The sequence below is a fragment of the Aulonocara stuartgranti genome, assembly GCF_965226115.1.
Source record: "Aulonocara stuartgranti genome assembly, chromosome: 14".
NCBI lineage: Eukaryota > Metazoa > Chordata > Actinopteri > Cichliformes > Cichlidae > Aulonocara > Aulonocara stuartgranti.
This window is the reverse complement of record NC_138950.1, coordinates 12288404-12311321: the sequence shown is the minus strand read 5'-3', so window position 1 is coordinate 12311321 and position 22918 is coordinate 12288404. Positions and strand designations below refer to the sequence as shown.

The 22918-nt window shown below is 40.5% G+C and overlaps 3 protein-coding genes across 5 annotated transcripts in view; all 3 read right to left on the bottom strand.

Moving 5' to 3' along the window:
- rpa1 (replication protein A1) overlaps positions 1 to 2190 on the bottom strand; it is a 32510-nt gene extending 30320 nt beyond the window's left edge. The window contains exons 1-2 of one of the 2 annotated variants that reach the window (XM_082501937.1): positions 1884 to 2190; positions 1501 to 1548 (exon numbers count right to left, since the gene is read on the bottom strand). In XM_082501937.1, the coding sequence (XP_082358063.1) occupies positions 1501 to 1548; positions 1884 to 1913 (78 nt within the window). In that variant the 5' untranslated portion in view covers positions 1914 to 2190. The remainder of the gene's footprint in view (positions 1 to 1500; positions 1549 to 1883) is intronic. The other variant, XM_082501936.1, reaches the window with a different exon arrangement.
- A 695-nt stretch (positions 2191 to 2885) lies between these two features.
- Positions 2886 to 6865, bottom strand: serpinf2b (serpin peptidase inhibitor, clade F (alpha-2 antiplasmin, pigment epithelium derived factor), member 2b). Of its 2 annotated transcripts, XM_082504160.1 has the most exons (10): positions 6236 to 6865; positions 5815 to 5912; positions 5540 to 5608; positions 5381 to 5440; positions 4953 to 5253; positions 4627 to 4770; positions 4325 to 4513; positions 4026 to 4168; positions 3720 to 3924; positions 2886 to 3567 (listed from the first exon to the last, which is right to left on the bottom strand). In XM_082504160.1, exons 3-10 carry the CDS (start codon positions 5591 to 5593, stop codon positions 3215 to 3217), a joined length of 1449 nt encoding a protein of 482 aa, XP_082360286.1. In that variant the 5' UTR covers positions 5594 to 5608; positions 5815 to 5912; positions 6236 to 6865; the 3' UTR covers positions 2886 to 3214. The 2 variants fall into 2 exon arrangements, with proteins under 2 accessions (XP_082360286.1, XP_082360285.1); XM_082504159.1 differs by lacking the exon at positions 5815 to 5912.
- A 92-nt stretch (positions 6866 to 6957) lies between these two features.
- wdr81 (WD repeat domain 81) lies at positions 6958 to 21920 on the bottom strand. Its single transcript, XM_082504158.1, has 12 exons — positions 21599 to 21920; positions 20509 to 21033; positions 16554 to 20059; positions 16364 to 16471; positions 15965 to 16164; positions 15610 to 15791; positions 15114 to 15279; positions 14512 to 14677; positions 13572 to 14381; positions 13344 to 13489; positions 13022 to 13204; positions 6958 to 8741 (listed from the first exon to the last, which is right to left on the bottom strand). The coding sequence occupies exons 2-12, from the start codon at positions 20868 to 20870 to the stop codon at positions 8415 to 8417; spliced, it is 6156 nt and encodes a 2051-aa protein (XP_082360284.1). The 5' UTR covers positions 20871 to 21033; positions 21599 to 21920; the 3' UTR covers positions 6958 to 8414.
- Positions 21921 to 22918: the final 998 nt, after the last annotated feature.

Here is a 22918-nt window from a genome sequence, read left to right as displayed (position 1 = left end):
TGTCAAAATAAAAGTATTCCCGGAAATTCAGAGAATAGGCGCTTGTTTTGTTGTGGAAAAACACCAAAGTAATTGCCTACGGAGCTTGCTTTTTCGACATCTTTAAGAGTTCTGAACAAATGTCTGTCCTCCTCCAGAACATCTTATGTTCGCAAACGCGAATTCCAACTTCTTATCTGGTTCTGCAAATGCGCACCTGCGGACCATTTATGTGCAGCGCTGTTTATAGTTTCCTGTGCATTTCAAACATTGTCCTTTCTGATGTTTTTTTTTTTTTAAATATTTAAAGTAGCATGGCTGCTATGAGGCCAGCTAGGATCCCTGTGGACCTACAAATGATCCAGGACAGATGGGATGAAGAGCCCATCAGAGGCACTGACTCAGAATCTGACATCTCAGATGTAGAGGACCCAGACTACTGTCCCCCCCACTTAACAAGGCCAGTCAGATACAGGAGCCCTCTGATGAGTCCTCTGAAGAGCAAATGGATATTGAGTCAGAATGAGCCCCTCTTACTGCTCTAGCCACAATATTCTGAATTAGTCGGCCAGGGCTTGCAGTTGGGTTTAGTACGGTCTCCCCAATAGATGCGTGGAAGATGTTCATGTCTGATAATATAATAGAAGAGGTGCTGTCATACACAAACATGGAGGCACGAAGAGTAGCCACAGACAGGGGAAAAGAGTGGAAAAATATAATCAAACATAAGCTCCGGCCTTCATTTGATTGACCATTTTTGCAGGAAGTGAGAAGAACTGGGATGTACCAGTCGGTGTGCTTTTTGGGAGTCCTCTGCATAACCCATTGTACAAGGCCACTATATCAATTCAAAGATTTAAAGATATTTGACGTTTCTTGCACTTTGATGACAAGAGGACCAGAGCCTACCGACTGAAAACAAACCATATGGCAGCTTTCAGCTACATATGGGGCCTGTTCCTGGTCAACTGCAGGCAGAAATTTATTCTCAGTGATTGTGTTACAGTGGCTGAACAACTTGTGCCTTTCAGAGGGAAGGCCCAGCTTCTGCAGTATATGCCGAGCAAGCATACACAAGTGATACAAAAACTGCCATTTCTTAAAATTTATGAAAAAATAAATAAAAATGTAAAGGGCCTCATGTCACAAACATGTTTTATGAGGAATACCTCAAATATGAAAATATTACAACTCTTCGTTTTAAAGATTTTGAAGAATAACAACCGAGTTTATAGCAAAATGCATTGTTTCTATTTGGGGTCATTTTTGACCCCACTCGTGGAAGAGTGTAGGTACTGGTAAGTTGTGCATCCAAGGGTTAAGTTAAAAACGTGCAGGCCTCCATTAAAAAAAAAAAAGTTAGGCGGGGACTACGGATTGATTTTTCATGGAATGACCTAGAACTAATCCAGCTTTGTTTTGCAGAATTCATCCCATCTCATTTAAATATATGTGGTTGTGTTGAGTAATATTAAATATACATTTTCAAAAAAATAAATAATTAAATAAGTTGCTACTCACCACCAACTGAAGCACTGCGTCGCTGACACCGGTGCCATTTGAAAGAGCCTATAAATACGTTCAGATAATAAATTCTACATTTAATATAACTATTGTCGAAAACAAAACCACCCTTTCCCTCCTTAACTTTAACACATTTTGCTACAATCACAGTTTTTAGAAGACAAAAACGTAAATAACCGCTAATGTCAAATTAAGCTACCGTCGAACAACGTTCGCAGTTCTGATTACAGCGGATGCAAAAATATGCAAACAAACGTACGATAGCGAACAACTCCACCTAAACAAAGACACCATTAAGTAGACGGCGCCAATTTACATTGAGCTTCTACAGCTTGCAGTATTAAACGGCGTAATATTTATGCTGTAAAAATATACCATACCTCTATTGTTCCCTCCGAGAGTTTCGTCATGGCTGACAAAGGGTGATTTTAGCTACCACAACAAAAGAAAAATATCTGAAAGTTTTAACAAGACAGAACCTCAGTACTACTAGCACTGACAGTAAGCAACAAAATTATGACCGTGGCGCCAACAGCTTGTAACAACGCGCCAAGGCGCGTATGCGCAGCCACGACTTCCGTTTCCGTTTACAGATCTGCGTTCAGTTTAGCCTTTCTAAACATCGTGCATCTGCGTGTCTTGGTTATACTAAAAACTGATCAGAGATCAGCTTCGCTAAAGTCACCGCCAACAATGACGTGACGTCAGGCGGGTTTCATGGTGCCTTCCCATTTATAGGAAACTGGGATTCTTCAGACTTTACCGTAACATTTTTTGTAAGATACAAAGAAATCCCTTAAGGAACATAGATTTGATATGTTAATATTTTTATTTGCCAAATAAAAAAAAAACAAAAAAAAAAACGAACTGTAATGTTAACTGAACATCTGCTTCTTTTCTTTGCATTTAGGAAGATCGTGTCCGTTAAGTCTTTTTCATAACAATCACAAAAAGGAAAATGGTGAGGTAGAAGATACCACTTCATTACCTGAAAAGAAGAGGCAAAGACAATTATCCACAGCAAGCAATTGCTGAGACAATATATGTAAGAATACTCCCTACCACTGTTTGCGTCATTACATTTTCCCAGTTTTAGAAATGCAACAACTTACAACAACCCTTTTCTTTTAAAGATATGTCATTTTGAAAACAGAATGAAGGTTTTCACCACAACTTCACCTACTTCTAAGCTGCATGGTGAAAAACAAGGATCTGGAAAAAGTCAGCGTTTCGGTCTGTAGCCAGGGTCATCCACAGGCCGAAACGCGCTGGTCAAGTAATAAAGTTGTAGTCTTAGTGTTGCTGAAGCTTCGACCTGTTTTCACGATGTGTCACAATGAAACTCATAAGCATGACGTGTGATTCAAATCAGTTCAGTTTATTGAGTCATTACATCAAACCATCCAATACACATACTGATTCATACTGACACTAACCAATTTACTTTGTGTTGAGATCAAAATGTATGTGCCATCAAATTGAAATAGGCTCAGTATAAGCAACAATGACCATACTTTTTTTGTTTAATTATTATTTTTGACAAGGACATCTCATCTAATAGCAACTATATTATTTTAAAGGAATACTCAAGTTTTGGGCTCCCCATTTTGTTCACAGAATCAGTTTTCACAAATATTTTGATTGAGTTAACTAATAGTCTTTCCTGTACTGGTCTGAGTTTCTCTGGAAGAGCTGTAAAGGGTTTTAGTCCTTACTTAGGTGGGCCTCCAAATTGGGCCCCATCATTCTTGTCAATGGGAAATCCCACTTTATCCTTGCTTCCAAATTCCCCTTTCTGTAGGACAGGAGCTCCGGGATTGGGGTTGTTGATTACACCCATAAAAATCGGTATTTTAGTTACATCATGCATAAGTGCAAAGAAGAAGGGTTGGCTGAGATGGAAAACTGGATTGGATGCCCTTGAAATAACCACAGTAGTAGCTGCAGCTGCCTCTGCACCATCCTCATTTATCTCCATGCTGGACTTATGCATTACACTGGACACCAGCAGAGGGCCATCTGAAATCTCAGCCAAGTTGGGAGAAGAAAATATCTCACCAAGGCCTAACAAAGAGCACAGAGTATAAGGTCAGTTCATGGGTTAAATGTCGCTACCTTTATCTCACACAAAGTACAGTAGTTTCATCAAGCAATAATGTAATGTATAAGTCATGAATTATAAATGTAACACTAAGTTCACAGAAAACAGGTCTTACCCAATTTGATAAAGACATCTTTTAACTCTTGTCCATACTCTAGTTTGAATTTGGGGACTTTTACTTGAACTGCCCTCTCTTTGGGCAGTCGATTATAAAGGTTAGAGACATCGATCTTTGCAGCAAGTGAAGAGATATTTGTCTGCAAAGACATAGGCACGACCACCAACAAACTCATAGACTTCAGGAATGGGAAGCTTGCTACCTGCACAAAGAAAAAGAATGGCGCTTTAGTAAAATGGAGGGTATCCAAGGAATTTAATTTTCTCTTCAAACATTTGAGGTTTGAAAATATTTTTGTTTTACCTGAGCCTCCAGTTCATGATCAATGAAGAAACTCAAGGGATGTTTGGCATCTTCCATTACCTCTACATCAACCATGTGCTGTTCATCGAGATAGAACACACCTCTGGAGGTAAAGCGGGGGTCAAATCGAGCTTTCCACTCTCCTGTGGGAGCAAAGGAGGGAGGATCTCGGTTTGAGATAGCAGCAAAATGTAAAACACTTCGGAACAGTCGATTTCATTCGGGATTAGAGAGGAAACAGTATCTTATAAAATGGGCAGAATTTTACAAATACAGTGGCATTTAAAAATCTCACTCACCTTTGAAATGGACGGCATTAATGAGCACGAGAAGCAGATTGGGAGGTAAAGCAGAAAGGAAGTCATCTATCTTTCCTTGAGTTGCGTTCTCTACCCATGTGTTTATTTGCTCCAGATTCTCCAAGATTGCTGGTTCCGAGCGATAAAAGCGATGAGACTCATTGACAAATACTTCCTTTGGCTTAAACCCTAAAAACATAAACATCCCGACTTTATTTCTCCTAAATACTCTCAGATCATCTTTAAGGTGTAACGAGAAAAATTGTTTTAAAATTTAAAGACACAATCTTCTCAGTCATAACCTTCACGCAGAAAGATACGTGTGGCAATGTGTAGATCACTGTTTTTTAGCTGCATCAAGATACTATGCAGAGACTGGTGGTAGCAGGGGAGAGTGTTTTCATGAAGATGATGCATCAGCAGTTCCCTCGTCTCATTTACAGCACCTGTAAAAAGAGAAAAAAAGAGGGGTACAATTACTGGATGAGAAATATGGTGTTCTCTAGACAACAATAAACTAGGGTAAGTTGCTGACACAATTCATCAGATGTGGTAACACCATATAAAAATAACAACTTGCTTAGATAAAATATGATGCAGTAAAAGCACATTAACAAGACATGCATACCTAAAGCCAGCTGGGAAAGGCCTAGAGATATGCTTAAAGGAGATATGATAATATTTGGCTGCTCTGGCGTCATCTCCAGGTTCTGCAGCAGCTGCACACCCATTTTCTGAATGGCAGCAGCAACAATTTCCTTGGAATGTGGGCTTCTGCCAAGAGACAGACAACCCCCATCATCTTCTTCTGTCGACGAGGCTCCAGTGGGCCCACTACTTGTTGTAGGTGGTTGATAGGATGTTGTAATTATAGAGGCTTCTGTAGTACCAGCAGATTCTGGCTGTGCTGTACTGCTGTGTCCTGTTTCCTATAGACACACATCAGAATTCCAAAGCTTATTATTTTCCAAGTTGTTAATTTAGGAGTCCAGAACCATGACCACGGAAAAACAAAAAGAAAGAAAAAAAAAACAGCAAAAGCGTTTTGACTCTAACCTCCTCTGGTTTTGTAAGAGGCACCAGCGAGACTGGTTGATTTTCTTCCACCTCAGCATTCTGTTGAGCACAAAGATAATATAGATTAACAATCGGCACAGGACGTAATCATCCAGTATAATCTTAACAGTGATTTTTTGAGATCTTTAAGAGGTTTACAGTGGCTCCTTGGCTACAGAGATAGATCAACAGGAGTGTCAGGCAGAGGTCCATTTCCTCACAATGCAACTGTGAAAGAGAAAATTAGGTTAACGGCAAAATTCTATATCCTGCTTAGATTTTATGGATCGACACAATTACCTTTCATGCTCACTGCAATTTAGCATGCTATGCGATAAAAATGAGTATGCCTCTGAAAGCACCATATTCATTCTTCCAGCTAATAGTTACAAGCTATTGAAAAAAGAAAGAGATTAAGACACAACATTCCTCACCTTTATTTAGAATTACTTTGATGGATTGTCTGAAAGAATTGAGCACTTTCACTCTACTTAGTTGCGCTCACTTTCAAAGGAAATCCCCAGAAATGTGCCTAAAACACATGTGGATTTCAACCATAAATTGTGTACTTTCAAGTATTATTCAAGTTGCCAAAGCACATTATAATAGAGCAGATTAATCTCTAAATAATTATTTGCTTTACAAATATTTTGAAAACCATTTGTACTGTGGAATTTAAACATGGTATGGAAATCTAAGTCAAATGTCAAAAAGGCATTAACTCGGATTGCAACATTACCTCCCTTGCAGACCTTATACATGAAAAATGTTAAAACAGTGATATTTTGTGTAACCATTTAAGTCTTTAAAGTATTCAAATGTGCAGGAGTGTTTAAATATGTGAGTATGTCTTACCTTATATTTAAATTAGAAAAAAAACTTGCTGGCTTGTCCAAAAAAAGAGCAACTAAGTGCGGCGCATGTCAGGATTCCTGGGAGTAAGAGATTGGCATTTGCTCAGCAAACAGTTAAATATCAACTTAGATTGATTGGGGCCTCATTTAAGCCACTATTTGTTTGTAAATGTAGCTCTGGAAACTCTTGCAGGGTTAAATGTTGAAGCTAAACACGAGCAGCTATTTAGCACGTCAGTGGGGAGGTGATAATTTCATGACGCATTTAAATCCAAAGGAAACACGGCAACTTATTGCAAAGGTCTGATTAATCCATCTTTGTGTCAGTAAACAAATACAAGTGGCTTATTTCAAAGTAATACATTTGATGTCAGAGAACACACCCCCACATTTCCCAGAAGCCCTGGATTTAATCCATAATTAACTTAAGATCTCAGGCAGCAAAACCAGAGGCTTCGGTTAACAAATCACTGTTTTGTGTTGTGACCAATAATACCCTTTAGATTCTCAAAGAAATATATATATAAAAAAAGAAACTCATTTGTTGGACTTGGTCACATTTTACCACTAAGCAAAAACGATATCTTTCAGATCACATGACTGCAGTCTGCAAACACAAAGAGGACTTTGTACAATCTGAGCTTTAGTGATTCAGCCAAGATCGAAGGACATGCTAGCAGTCAATGTATGTGAATCACAGAACAACTGGTACACACACAGAAAAACATTGGAGTAATTTTTATTAATCCAGTTAATAAATACGTTTTTCACTGACTTCTTGTAAAATGTTCGGAGACAGAATATCGATTGTAACCAATTATCAATGTGCAACTACAAACTTTAAAACAAAGTTGGTCTTTTTAATGGTTGCGCTTTCACTCTGGATTTTCTAAAAAACAAAATTAAAACAAAAACAAAAAATTCAAAACATGTAGTACACTTAACAATTTTGAACTTTAGGCAAATAATTAGAAAAGTAGGCAAAGAGCAGAGCTTTCATAGTTAAATGCTACTAAACTTTGTAAACTTGAGATTGGGCTAATTTTAAGGAGCAAAATTTCAACTGTATGTTAATTTGCATCACACCATGACTACATTATACAATACATTTATTGATCTGTAGCTTCTGTTGCCATCTCAGCAGTTTAAGCAGTTAAACATAATGGTTAAAATACAAAAGCAGTTTATCTTGGCATTGACTGTTCTGATGCTAGCTTTTAAAGTCAAAAATTAGAAGAAGCTGATTACAGAAGTCTCTGCAATAGTTGGCAAACCCACTTAAAGCAGCATCTGCCGGGTTCCGCTTCCAGTGTATTGTTGCTACAGGTTTTTGTGAAGTGTTAAATCAAGAATACCTAAACATTGTTTAGAAAATCCCAAAGCAACTTCAAGTAATTTATTAGTGGATAAAAAAAACCATTCAATCTTTAAAATCTGAGTGAGACTCTAAATGTTACAATTCAGGCCATACTTGTGCAGTAGAATAAAGGCTGTGCATCAGTCACTAACTTTTTAATGTGACAACTTAAGTGTCTCCTCTCTGAGAAGATACACCAAGACTGTCATCACAACAGCGAGTGTACTTTTATTGTTCGTGATGTATACACAAACACTGAAATATCTAATGAAAAACACTAACACAAACAAAGGATGTGATCTACAAATACTGCATAGTTTAATCAGTGCATTTGGATACATATTTGTTCTATCATGAGGGAAATAAAAGGTGAGGTCAATGTATTTTTGGTTTTGTTATGCATCTATTTGGAAAAGTGTAAACACTACATAAGACCTTCCTGAGCTTGTCTTCCAATTCATTCCTTTGAACAGAATAAGGAACCTAGTCAAAAGAATAAGTGACCTTGTCTATATGAGAATCTCCTCGTATATACATTTATAGGTTTAAAAGAACAAAATAATAAAGGAATTCAATATCAATGTACATGATGCATGTCAATAGCCTCAATGGCAATATGCAGTAGACATGAAGCTTATACAATGCCTCTACTTGTGCTGCCTCATTCAACAAACAGTTTAAAGGATATGACAACCTGCCCTATCAGTATAATTGACCAAAAGCACAGAAGGGACAGAGGAGCTCAGACACTTGGCATCTGGCATGAATAAGACACTTTGAAGGTCAATGCAGAGAGTGTTTAGTATAGCTTGTAACTATTGATTTAAGCCAATAACCTAATGGCACCGTTCTCAGAGCCCAGCAGCAGAAGCCTCTTGGTGGGCAGGACCGCAAGGCTGGTCAGAGTACCGCGGAAGTTCTCCGTGCTCAGTTTTGTGCTACTAATGGGGCTCAGGGAGATATCAGCCATAGAGTACACTCCGATCTTATTAGCCACTGTTCCCGTTACAATCTCTGAACCGTAAAGGTCAAAGGCGTGGATGGGGTCGGATGGTGACTTGTACAGGCGAAGAGGCTTGTGTTCCAGATCTTTCCACACAGTCAGTGTGTAGTCAGTGGAGGAGCTGATAACAATATTTGCTTCTGCAGCCTGAAAAATAAAACAAGAAACAAGAATCAGTGATTGTGGATGTCGTGTCCCAGTAAATTAAAACAAAACAAAAATTAGGAAAAAAGACTAAAATGTCAAATACAGCAAAATCATTATAGACCTTGCAAATACTCTAAAATTTAAGGAATACAACAAAAGATGAGCTGAATAAACACAGAAACACAGACTCTTAGTAAATAAAATTAAATGGCAAAGGGGTTTTATTTGAAAATATCTTTAAAACAGAAACATTTCGCACATATTCAGACAGACAAAAAAAAAAAAAAAAAAAAAAAAAAAAAAATCAGCCTTTAGCCTTGTTTATATTAAGTTTCTAAATAATCATTTACTATCAGTAACTACCATTGAAAAACAAACAAAAAAACAAATTAAATAACAACCACTGAATAACATGTTCTGTATCCATAGATTCCTAACCTTCAGTTAGAAGCAAGGAAAATTAATATTTAAAGTACATTTGGAATAGGCTGCTGCAGGTAAGAAAAAAAAAAAGAAAAAAAGGGGGGGGGAGGTCCGAGTGATGTGTGCGCGCCAATGAGAAATCTCCGTGGTCTTTCTAATACCTAACCTGTGTCCATATTTGCCCAAACTTGTGAGTTTAAAACTGGGGCCCTTATCTCTGACCTAATTTGGGGTTAAATAAAGTTTGCACTATGTTAACAACATATTTGCTAGGTACAACTTTCACCATCTCTGTGCCCCTTAGTATCTCTGAATCACTACCTATGGGGAATACCAAAAAATAAAAGACACTTGACTGACTGTTTTAATATTTATTTACCTGACCACTGAACAACACAGCTACACTTCCTGGCTTGAGTAAATTAGTTTAGGAATCCAACAGCAAAAAAGTCTGACCCCTTTTTTGGACAATCCTGGTGTCAGGCAATATCTGTAAATCTTAAATAAACGCTGGTAAATTATCACTACTTTATTACTACACTTATCAAACTAGAGGTTAGATGCACATACATAATAAAATGCATTTTTCAGTAATCAGAGGAGGAAAATGCGATGATGCTGCTATTATACCAAGTACATCAAAAACAGTTCAAGTAGGTAACAGAACAAAATTTTCCATTTTGTGTCTGATGTAATGTGGGTCACTCAGAGCGATGGAGTCTATGCAACTGACGAGCGATTAGCTGTGCACTGCGTGGGCTGTGTGGTCATCCAGAAGTTTCCACTGTTTACCAGAAAGCCCGATAGTGATTTTGTACAGCCCAGATTCAGCTGGTTGAAGTGTACAATGAAATGGTTACATTATACCAATAAATAACTGCAGGGGTCTTGGATTTTATATAATCCAATCATCTGACCCCATACTAACTGCTCCTGGTGACAAAATAAAAAGCTTGACCAAAGCAGAGACCAATATATCTAACAACCTCATGATTCCCATGCATCCAGCCCAAGTCTTCTGTAAACAACTTGACTGGTACTTGGTGTAACAAAGGCTACGTTCACACTGCAGGTCTTAATGCTCAAGTCCGATTTTTTGATCAAATCAGATTTTTTTTGTCTGGTTGTTCACATTACAAATAAAATGTGACAGCAAACACGCTCTAGTGTGAACGGTTCACGCCCCTCAAGGCGGCCCGCATGCGCAAAAGACATCACAGCCAGGTGACAGCTGGGTTTGTCGCCCAAACTAATCATAAAACGGGCAGGTGACTTGACCACGTCCGCTTTGTTTGTTTACATCTTCAGCTTCTTTAAACTTGGCTCTGAGGCTCTTCACTTTCCTCTGACACTGTAGCCACGTTCGCCTGTGCCCTCGTTCAACCATTTCTTTGGCAATGCACTCGAACACAGCCTGGTCACGATACGACCCTTCAAGTTTAGCTTGAATGGAATTGTCACCCCATATGCTAATCAAGTCCAAAACCTCAGTTTCTGTCCACTGACTCCCTCTGTCTCTAGTTTCGGCCGCCATGCTTTATCGTTTGTCTTCTCCGGCGCTGATAATTGGCGTCCGTCTTGTGTCAGTGACGTGAAAGATGGATTTAATGCGACATGACCATTCAAACAGCAGTCGCTTTCTAAAACATCAGATATGTATCTGATTCAGATCCACATACGAAAATGACCCAGGTCTGAATTGAAAATATCGGATTTGTGCTGTTCACACTGTCACACCATGATCGGATATTAGGGGTGCAATGATACACAAAATTCACGGTTCGGTTCGATACTTTGGTGTCACGGTTCGATATTTTTTCGATACAAAAAAAAAAAAAAAAAAAAAAAAAGAATGTTCATGCCTTTTTAATTTGTCATTTATTAAAATTATAAATATATATTTTAACTCAAAAGTACAGTTTTTAAATTTAATGTTGCTGAAACAACAAAGTAATAAAAATAAATATATCTGATTGAGGAATCACTCATCTTTGGAAAAGAGTTTATTACAGAGAAATGGCTCTTTCCAAAATAAAAGCTATACTATACGCTTCTTCTGGGCTATATTCTCAGCAGCATATTAAACATATCAGGTCCCCATAAGGAGAATCATGTGCTAACGGCTGTCTAAATGACTCTGCTTCCACTTGTCTTTGCACTAGGATGATGTCAGCGTAAATGTGCAGTCATATTTGTTGTGTTCCCACTAGTGCTGTCAGCGTTAATCTGAAATGACGTTGACGCCACAACACGGCAAATCTCCGTTAACGAGCTACCGCGGAACGCTGGACGGCCAAAACCTTAATGAGCTAACTGCGCTAACGCACTAGTTCCCACCAATGTAATTGAGCATTGCGTGGCACATCCGACATACTGTTTTACTTTTGTCCATGACGCGCTTACCTTCAGGGTCATACGTCACATGAAAACCAAAATAGTTCCAAACGTCAGATCTGAATGAGGGTGGGGGAGGTTCAATTTGCCATGTTGCAAGGAGAGCTTAACTTCTGTCTCGCTAGCTTGCCCTGCGCTCAGTGAATCTGCGTTCGACTACTCCGCCTAGGCTGCACTGTCGAGCGCAGATCCACTGAGCGCTCAACACAGACAGCATCGTCAGAAGGAAAGTTGATAAAATAAATTAAAAGTTTTGTATTGTTCGATACATATGGGTACCGAACCGAAAGTACTGTATCGAACGGTTCAATATTGATACGAATATCGTTGCACCCCTATCGGATATGGGTCGCATAGGGTCAAAAAAAGTCAGATTTGATGCGCTTTCGCCTACAGTGTGAACGTAGCCAAAGATTGAGGTTCATGAATCAAAGTATCATATACATTGAGAAAGTATTATTCTAAGCTGAATAAACCTTTACCTTCTTTTTATCTACATTTGATCTATCTTAAAATAACAGCATCACACAGTTACTGCAGATTTGTTGACTGCACATCCACGATGTCAAACTCCTGCTCCACCACATTCCAGACGTGCTCGATTGGATTGAGATCTGGTGAATGTGGAGGCCATTTGACTACAATGAACTCATTGTCATGTTCAAGAAACTAGTTTGCACTTTGACACAGTGCATCATCCTGCTGGAAACAGCCATTAGAAGAAAAGAAAATTTTCCTTTACCCCATTATACCACCACATTCAGCCTGCTTTCATGTTGTTTATGCCAAATTCTCACCCTACCATCCCAATGTTGCAGCAAAGAGGAGACATTAGGCAACAGGCAACATTCTTTCAGTTTTCTATTGTCCAACTTTGGTGAACCCATTTAAAAAGTAGCCTTAGTTTCCTATTTGAAGTTTATTGGTGTGGTAAGTAGCCATCTGCTTAAAGGTTTGATACTTTGTGCATTCAGAGATGCTCTTCTACATTCCTTGGCTGTAACAAGTGTTTGAGTTATTGTTGCCCTTCTGTCAGCTGAAAGCAGTCTAATCATTCTCCTCAACAAGGCAGTTTAACCAAGTTAACTGATAATTTCTCTTTTTCAGACTATTCTCTGTAAACACTAGAGATGGTTGTGTGGGAAACATCCCAGGAGATCAGCAGGTTCTGAAATAATCAAACCAGCCCATCTGGTACCAAAAACTATCCTAAGTTCAAAATCACTTAAATCACAATTCTTTTCCATTCTGATGCCAAGTTTGAACTTCAGTAGTACTAAGTAGTAGTCTGAAGACATAAATAGGTGTACTTGACAAATTGGCCAGCGCACGTATAGAACAACAGTCAAAATCTGACTACATACTCCCCTGACAACTCAAGCTGTCACCCAGACATACCACCTTACCCATTTGACTGAAAGGTGACTGAAACTGCATACACCACATACAAACTGTAAATATACCTTCATTTGGAGTATGTCTCCTTCATGAGCTGGCCAGCCTTTCAGTACAAGCCCTGTGCGTGCATCTAGCAGAACAATGAAGCCAGATGAAAAACCTGCCGCCACTGTGCGTCCTGAAGGGTTTACAGCCAGATAACGGATGAGCCCAGCACTCACATTGTTGCATGCCAGACGAAATTCATGCTGAGTACATGGGGAAAGATTGCTATAATTATTATAGTAGAGAAGCACAAAAGAGCTATTGCTTTCAAAACACAGTAATGAAAAATAATTGGTGGGTGATGTATAAACTAGGCCTTAACAGATAGATTGAAATTGTTACCTGCAAGCCAGGCTTGCGAGGATCAATGAAGCGGAGAACAGAATCTGCGCTGCCGTACACAACACTGCTGTGTGGAGCAGGCATGGTGGTGACAGCTGTAATGGGATTCTTCCCATCCACGGTTTCATGCAAGCGGATCTGTTTGCCTAAGGAGATAAAAACTTATATTTAAGCTAAATGAAACAGTTGAACTTGTGTGTAGTAATGCACTGCAGTTCATCTCCCTACCTGTATACTGGTCCCACAGGTGCACGGTACCATCACAGCTGACTACCTCCTGTGAAGCCTCCAGCTGTCCAACATAGAACACCGACTTTCGATGGTCGTTGTACGTCAGCCTGGGCTCCACATCCTGCGTACCATCACCGTGGTTATACAGCGGCCAAAGCTTCACAGTCTTGTCTTTACTACCAGAAAGAAAGTAATCCTCTCCTGCAAGAGGTGCCAAACACTTTGTGGTGCCCGAGTGACCCAGAAAGCTCTGTAATCTGATCTGATGGAAGTGAAAATGTGGATCTTGTTGATTAAGACCAATTTCATACTGCCAGTAGGCCAGCCAGTTGCCCTGCAGGGAGCGGCTACTTCGGGGGAGCTCCTGTTTCAAGACGCTGTCCTCTGGCGTGGGGCTTGTCACCCAGGAGGAGGAGAAAGAAGCTGCACCAGTGGATGGTGTTGTGAAGGTGGAGGCTGTTGTAATGATAGGTGTGGTATGACCAGAGCGTCCCCAAGGGTGAGTCAAGCCAACGTTTGAGCAGCCACCATAGTCAGTGTCTCTGGATACTTGAATTCGGTTTCCTACGAGGTGGCTCCCAAATGTGCCTGACTCAGGAAGCAAGTCTCCTTGCAGGGTGGAACTAGTTGAGAGGGATGAAAACGTGCTACAATCCACACGTCTGCCAAAACCAGAGGGTGGAAGTGGATCCACCCTGGATGCTATGGTGGTTGTTTCTTGACTCTGACTTACACTCTGATGGTAAGACTGGGCCAACTCCCAGACCAGCTCATGATTAGGAACTAGTTTCCGGATTGCTGTATCACCTAGAGCAATGACAAAAGAATGCTGTTTTATATCTCTTTATTATTAAAAAAACAAAACAAATATTACTTTTAGCACAAATAATTTCCATTAGATAAAGTATTACATTACAAAACATAAGACATCTCCTACCGATGAGGCAGTAGAAGGGGATGTAAGAGGCATGAGCCATTTGAGGGTTAAATACAGTCTGCAGCTCTTCCAAGACCCCCAGCTCATATGTCACATTTGACTCTTCAGTGGTACAGACATCTACCACTGTGACTTCTCCCACAACCCTGCGAGGGGCGTTGTTGAGCTACAGGATAAAGACAGACTATACTGACATATTTGACATAACTGTCATTTTAAATTGTATTCCTTTTTTGCAACTCCAAGAAATAAGTGTAACTAAAATACACCTTTACATTTATTAAAAAAAAAAAAAAAAAAAGTTATTATAGGTTTCTATTTTTTTGTTTGTTTTACTGTTTTGTCACTTCGTGTCAAATATTTCTCATGAAGCTATTTGTGACAAATTTCTAGTTGAAAGCCTTTTAGAAAAACAAACAAACATGCAACATAACACTCGCGAGTCATTATGTATTAGTTGTTGGGTTATCCATCTTTGTGAGGACCAAACTGAGACCCTGACCCTCTGTGTCAGAGTTATGATTTAGTTTTTGGTGGTCAGCATTTAGCTGTGACGGCTAAGGTTGGAGATTTTGAAAAAGCACGCGTGTGTGTATGCATACCTGGGGCTGCAGAGAATGCAGTAGCGAGAAAACAGCAAAGAATCGACGCAAAGTGTCAGCCATATGCTGCTGCACCATTTCCCTCCCAATGCGTAGACAGATGAGAGCCATCAGGCTGAGTGTCTTGAGACAGACAGCAGTGCGTGTCTGAACTCCACTGGGAAACCTACAGAGTACAGCAGAATGGGAAGAACAAAACAAAGGATAAACAGATCTAATGTAACAGAGTTTTTTTTTTTTTTTTTTTTTAAATAATCATCATCTTTCTGAAACAAAATTTAAAGCTTTTTCACTTCAAAACATAACAACAACTCAACAAGTTAAAGAAAAAAAAAAAAAAAAAAAAAGCTAAATCATCCAACAGTTTGCTGTTTAAAAAGGTTTTACTGAATTCTGGAACCCCTTCAGTGTCTATTATACACAGTTCATATATACAACTTTATATATAAGTACATTATATATAATGTACTTGTATATAATTTAGTTTGTAAATTACCCCATACGAGGTGTAGTAAGCAGGTCCAACAATGGCAGAAGAATATCCTGATTGATCTTCATAAGCATGTCCATTAAAGTGGTATCAGAGAGAAATACAATGATCTTCTGTGTAAGTGCAACAGCTCCAAGCAGACTTGCTTCCTTGCGTGTGTTAAGACGCTGAGAAGAGGGTGGAGAGACCTGGAAAACATGAACAGTTATTAAATGAATAGCATATTTTCATTTATATTTTTACATCTTAAAATACATTTGCTTTCCCATGACAAAGAAAACTAGCCTCAAAATGCTAATAGATGGCTTCATGTGTAATTGTCAGAAAAAAAAAAAAAAAAAGTCTATTGTTCCCTTCTTACTAGATATCCAATATAAGGCAGGTACTGGTAAGTCAGTACAGGCTCTCCATAAAGCTGAGCTATATAGATGAGGCAGTCCAGCACAGGCCCTGCAGTGTGGTCACCCACAACCGGTTTCTTCTCATATACACTGCCCATTCCCACACTCTCTAGGCTGCTCCCGTCAGATGTCGGGGTCACAAACTGGTGATTTTGAGGTCCTAAAGGCAAAAAAAGAAAGGAAAGAAGGAAGGAAGGGAGGGAGGAAAAAAAAAAAAAAAAAAAAAGAGGAAAGAAAAGGGAAAATTAAAACAAAACACCATAAGATATAACAAGAGTTAAGAAATGCAAAACTCCAGAGCATCATTTTATTAATTACCAATTAGACAATTAAGCTTTACCTGTCATACATTTACATACCAATGTAACAATTTGTGAGCAATCGCAGCAAATTTCTGGCTACATATCGAGATGTCACTGTTGGTCCAAGTTTCGCTGACAGCCATCTAACTGTTTTGCAGACTGTATCTGTTTTTAGAAACATGATCAAAATGTTAGATACTGCCACTTTATGTAAAAACATTTGAATGAACCACCGTCACTAACTCACCAAGAAGAATTTTGTGCTCTTTTCCCTCAGATTCTTCTGACGGATCATGGTCATCCTCTTCGTCTTGTCCTTCCACAATCTCTTTCTCTGTCTCTTCCAGTGTCATCCCATTCACAAACTCACCCTCTAAAATGGCAACTGTGGCACCTGAAGCTTCTGTGCAACCAGAAAGAGTAAGCTCAAGGTTGAAGACTTCTGGGTCATTTGTCCCCTCTTTATCCTCACCAGCATCTGGCCCCTCATCTTCCTCCAGCTCTCCTCCCTCCTCTCCTTCACTAGTGTGTTTCAGGTCCTGGCTGCTGTCAGCTGATTTCAGGCTGGTTCGATCCCGCATTGAGTCCTCACCCAGAGAGAGTTCACTTGCGCTACTTTTGTCACTTAGTTTCCCCACACTGAGAGACTCTTGGTCTTGTTCCCTGGCTGCAGAGTTCTGACTCTGCTGTTTCCCAGTAAGCACCCCTGCTCCGCTGTTGACATAAAACCCATTCTGAAAGTCTTCTGGCTCTGAAAGAAACACTTGGTCACTAAGACTGATGCTGCCGCTAGCCCCCATATTACCGCCAACAGACCCAGACGTTGGCCGAACCTCACCACACTGAAACTCCTCTTCTTCCTCCTCTCCCATATTACACATGCCATTTCTCAACCCTTTAAAAGGTTCTGTTCCAGAGCCTGAGTTGCAGCTTTCAAAGCCAGTGATGACCTGGAGCACATGGGGAAGTAGGCTGGATAGAAAGGCCTGCAGGCCCAGTCTCACAATCAGCTGCAGAACGAAACAGTCAGTGTAAAGATAGAAACGGCCTCGGAGGCAGTGAGGGCTTTCATAAACATTAATCAGCGGTTTCAGTAAGTATTTGTTTGCATTTCTGGGACCCAGTACTGTAGAGATGGGCTCAAAAAGGTACCAAGATGCATAGACAGCAGTGGACTCCTCAAGCATGAGGGCTAGAATAAAGGGCAAGAGGATCTCAAGACCCTCTGCTGTGATGTTACTCCGCAGCAGTGCTTCAAGCTGCTGCCACAAGTGAAAGACAACATCTCTTCCTTGAAGGCTACTAATATTTTCCATCTTAGCATGGTAGGAAAAAATAAAATGATGAAGTGCTGCAAAATAAGAAGGGAAAGGAAAGGGAGTGATGACAGAGTTCAGTAACTGAGAGGGGCTTGGAGGAGGCAGACCATTGAAGATGGGGTCATATTTGAAGAGGAGAGGACTTGGGTAATCTGATATATCTTTGTTTGCCTCTCCAGAATGTTTCTCTATTAGCAAAAGTGTCTCAAGAGCATGGTGCAAACACAGTGGTACATCACGGAGGCTGGCAGAGCATAGCTTTATAACAGCTTGGAAACGCTGTTTGAGTGCAGTATCTGGTTTCAGTCCCCTTAGTTTAGTGGCGTAAAATATCTCAGCGATGAGAACACCAAGAGCCTGCATATCTCTTTGGTAGAGATGCATAAGAGAGGGGAGGGATTCGCTCATTAGGTCAGATCGTACACTAGAACCTGAAGAATGCCATACATCAGCGTGCAGACTTTTTACCAGAAAATTGTTCAACTTCTCCAGCTCTTCTAAAGGCTGAAATGGGTTAAAGCCTTCAGGGAGAATGATCTTCATTTCCTCTGTACTGGAGGCAGTCACACTTCCTTCCCCATGCTTTTTGTTCATCGTCCCACCTCGTTGCAGCATGGCACTTCGGAAACCAGGACCAACACCACTTGAGAGGTCACCAGGGAATGAACCTGGAGACTGAGATACAGTAAGTGCTGTGTGCTCTCCTCCTGTCTTTCCACCTGATGCACTAATACCTGGCATTGGCACAGAGCAAGATGCAGAAGTGGATGAGCCAGTGGATGCTAAAGAGTCCAGAGCTTCTGTACCTTGTTCAAGCTCTTCATCTTTGTCCACTGTGGTCCAGCCACTGGACTCACATCCTGTAGATTCTGGCACCATTCCATCCAAAGTGTCGGCCAGAGTCTCATTTGGAGTGATGGGTAGAGAAGGCACAGTAAGAGCAGCAAGGCCAAGAGGAGGAGGTTCTGCTGGGGCATACTGAGAAGGAGATAAGCGAGGTGGGTGTGGCTGGTCAAACAGCTGAACTACACCATAGGTAGTTAGATGAGTGTGGTTGTCCACGAGATGCAGGCACACATTCTTGGCCTTGATAGCTTCTTTACCTGACAGCTTATAGCCAAATGTGAGATCAATCCAGTGATGCAAATGCTGGGACACCTCTCTGCTCTCCAGAAGCCGCCGATGGACCTCAACGAACTCTTCAGAAGACTTGCACCACGAAGGCACATCCAGGTCTGGCATGTCAGGGTGAATTGAGTGGAAAATGGAAGGGTCTGTGTAGAACTCTGGAATGCACTCATCAGGGGTCCAGCTCTGCATGCGTTCCATACTTGCTGGGTATTCATTGGGCTCCCACTGGGATCGAACATGGCTGCACAAAACTGACTTGGGAGTCTGCCTGGCTTTGTAGACATAGTATGTAATGTCTGACAGAACATCGGATATGTGATGAGGTACATGGAGGTGGTCAGACTGTCCTGCACCAGCACCACCTCCACTGAGGTCTCCACCGACACCTCCTCCACCAACCCCACTGCCTCCTGCAGCTGCCAAAGCCTCTTTGGTCATCTCGTATGTAAAATCCAGTTGCTTATCCCCTTTATTGAGCCTGAACTTTGACCTCCTGAGATCCCGAAATTTTCCCTCTGGCACAGTGAAATCCACCACCCAAGGCAGAACTGGGTGATAATTTGGGTCTCCTTCTCGCCGCCCCGCTAATCTGTTTAGTTCCATCAAGTAGCGGAAGTTACTGACCCGTCCATGGACCCAGTCCAGAACCAAAGTCCTTAATTCATCAAAGCAGTTTTTGCAAAGTCTTTTGTTCTCTTGGCTCACACACAAAATTTCCCTTGGCAGGACACTTTTTGGCTCTTTTCTGCGACTAACATTACTTTCTGCATCCCCTTCTGTTCCCAGTTCCTCATAATGAGCTAGGTTGAGCTTTAGGCGGCTGCACAACTGATCATCTACTGTTATGTCCTGAAGAGACAGCTCTCCACAAGATAGGCCTGCTGCATGACATGCCTGCATAGCTATTAGAACCTGGTAGAGAATGAACAACACTTTGGCATTGCTGTTAGCAAGCTTGGCTGGGCTGAAGGAGACAATATCACGAAGTGAATACTGAGTGTAAGGGAGAATCACATAGAGCATTTCTGCTGTCTCCAAAAGACATTCTGCAGGCAGAATGTTAGGACACAGACTGTCTGACTGGGATTTGGAAAAACAAGAAGAGCTAGATGGCAAGCAGACTTCTTTCTCCTTGTCTCTGGCAGGAGAAAGCAATGGAGATACTTTTTCAGTTGAGATAAATGTGGAATTAAAGAGCTTCTGTAATGCATGGCGTACTGCATCTACAGCTGCAACATGCATCTGTTCACTGGCTCCTGAATATGGCCGCACAAGTTTGTTATGAGCTTCACGCCATAGATTCCTGGAAGAAAAAAGAAGGGCAATGAAGACTGTTAGGCATTAAACTTGCTCTTAGATCATAATGCCTAATGTTGTTAGGACTGCATGATTAAGAAATGCCTCTAAGTAATGAGTAACCATGTCCTAACTAAAGCAAGTAATTATACCTAACACAGCTCATTTAATATGAAAGCATTACACACTAACATATTAGCTGTGGACCTAAACATATTTTCATTACTGACTAATCTAACAATTTTTAGTAAACTATTTATTGAATAAAAGCCCTCACAAATACTCTCTCACACAGTCTTTCAGTCCTCAACAATTAATTAAGTTGATCAGCTCTACCCAATATTGCAGAAAATGTTTTCTTAGACAAATAATCTTAGCTTAATCGGGATCTAGAACTACAATAAGGTGGTAGGCAAAGACATATTTTGCATTAGAATTTAAAATTATGTTGAGTACCTGATATTATGCTGTGATACACTCTGCATTGTTTTGACGTAAGAATCCTGTGACAGAAATTCCATTTGTTGGTGGCATGGCTCTTTGGCCAGTCTGTAGCTCAGCTTACTTTTCCTCAAACCCTGAATGCACACTCTAGTCCACCCAGGGGGCAGTTTCGCCTGAGAAGACTGAAGGTATGTGCAAATTTCTGCCTCACTGATGCTGTCAAAACGGGCACAGCGCATGACTCGCCCCTCTCTTAGGCCCATCACCCAGCGCACAGGAACAAGGGCTACAAGCTCCTGAGGACGGCGCCCTGGGCCTTGCTGCCGTCTTTCAATCCCCAAGTCTTTTTCAACTGCATGCATCAGCCAATCCATGGTCAATCTGCAACTGGTTGTTCTCACTTAGACAGTTTTCAGCTACTTTCCACTCGCTGTCAGCCACTAGAAGTTTTCAGTTTTCAGATATCCATGGTGGAAGATATAAAATCACCAACAGCAAACGTTATCTCCTCATCCACCTGTCCCTTTAAAAAAAGAACTGTAAAGTATAAACAGACAGTTAGATGAGCAACCACTTTAAAAACAATACTGCTTTGATGCTTTCTACTTCTCACATAAAGTTTGAGCTCAGCTCACATAACTCAAGTTCTACCCGACAACAAATCTAATCTGCCCTGTGGGCAGGTTTTGAAGTCACTGCTTTTCATAAATGCTCACAGCTTGCAGGCAGATATGACACCAAAGAAACAACATTTCCCAATTTAAAACGACTCTTTCGGGGATGAAAACTTAACAAATTCACGTAACTGTGTCTACATTATGGCAACCTTTTTAACATAGTAAGTAACTCAACGAACAAAGTTAATAAAAACCGTCGGTAAGGTAAAGAAATGACCATTAGGGAAGTAACGTCGAAAGTTATCGCTAGCTAACAGTTAGCTTAACAAAGGGACTAACCTTACGAGGCATAACTGATGGAAGAAAAACGCAACCATGCAGTTAGTTGCTGAAAATTCTAGCACAAAGCTAAACGAAAGCAACTACCTCGTTAAACAATAACGATAATGCAATTGCAGACCAATTGCCACCAACGTATAGCTCACCTCTCACCACTTGTAGCAGTTGACAGCTAGTTAGCGTTGAGCTAACAACGCACCCCGGTTCCATGCATGATGAGTTTGTCCGACATTAACTTCATAACACTTGAACATCCTGCATGATGACATGTGTTTGCTTCATTTTCTGGCATTTAGAGATGAGTGTCAGCAGCCAGACGACAGTCAGTCAGCCGATTGTGTTTTGCTCTGAGCTATTTGGAGCCATGTTTTAGAAGCGATACCTCACGTGACATAACACCAGGCCCCTCTCATGTGATTGCTACTGATGCTTGCTCCCTGCAGCTGTGACGGCAGCGCTTCCTCTGCACTACACCTATATTTGCTCTTCAGCACTTTATTCTGCCATAAACCGCAGAAGTAATGTTTGTAGTTACCTTTTTAGAGAAGATGTATTGACAGCCTACTTTTGATGTAATACATTAAGGATAATATATTAAAGGTAAAGAATGTCCGAAATTTAGCCAGTCCTCTTGGCACATCGTGGTTCTTTATGCATTGGTTAATAATACTGTTTACTAACAATAAATCCCTCGTATTACAGAAACACTAGCACTACCATTAATGTCTAAATAATATGGATGAAATCTAGCCACAATTTCCAGGTTTTTATTCATTTTTTTCTGACCTTTAAGGACCCAGGAAATCACCTGATCATATTTAAGGTCGCATCACATGATAGGTACTTCCCAATTTCCAAGTTCACAGAGAGAAATACTGTATTTACCTGATTTCTGTGTTGTACGGGTTCTCTCCACAAGGTGGCATGATGTGTGTATTTTTATAGACAAATCCTTCACTTGTGCAGACTTTGCAATCTGCACAAGTGAAATTCTTCCGATCTGCTTGAGTTTATAATATTCCAAGCAAATACCTGCTTTCGGATATTTGCCTGCCACTGTTATTTGCAATGTGCTCCTGTCATTATAACTGATGGCTGGCATTCAATAATGGTCACTTTTTTGTTTGTAGTTACAACACCAAAAACATGAAATCTGCTTAGAGTCAGTTGTTTCTATCCCAACTAAATTAGTGTTAGTTTTCTATCCCAACTAAATCCTATTTAAGGACGCATCACATGATAGGCTACTTCCCAATTTCCCAGTGTTCCAAGTTCACAAAGAGAAATGCTGTATTTACCTGATTTCTGTGTTGTACGGATTCTCTCCACAAGGTGGCATGATGTGTGTATTTTTATTCCTTGGAAGTGAAGGATTTTTAAATCCTTCACTTGTGAAGGAAGTGAAGGATTGTGCAGACTTTGCAATCTGCACAAGTGAAATTCTTCGAATTTGCTTGAGTGTCTGC

Bases quoted from the DNA above. Each gene is read 5' to 3' on its own strand.
- wdr81 (XM_082504158.1), bottom strand. From the start codon at position 20,870: ATGGATTGGCTGATGCATGCAGTTGAAAAAGACTTGGGGATTGAAAGA. The intron at 20,060-20,508 runs GTACTCAACATA...TTTTTCTTCCAG, and splicing joins GTATCACAGCATAATATCAG to GAATCTATGGCGTGAAGCTC. The intron at 14,678-15,113 runs GTATGCATACAC...TTTATCCTGTAG, and splicing joins TGCATTCTCTGCAGCCCCAG to CTCAACAACGCCCCTCGCAG.
- serpinf2b (XM_082504160.1), bottom strand. From the start codon at position 5,593: ATGGACCTCTGCCTGACACTCCTGTTGATCTATCTCTGTAGCCAAGGA. The intron at 4,771-4,952 runs GTATGCATGTCT...CTCTTTTTACAG, and splicing joins CCTTTCCCAGCTGGCTTTAG to GTGCTGTAAATGAGACGAGG. The intron at 4,514-4,626 runs GTTATGACTGAG...TTATGTTTTTAG, and splicing joins ACGTATCTTTCTGCGTGAAG to GGTTTAAGCCAAAGGAAGTA.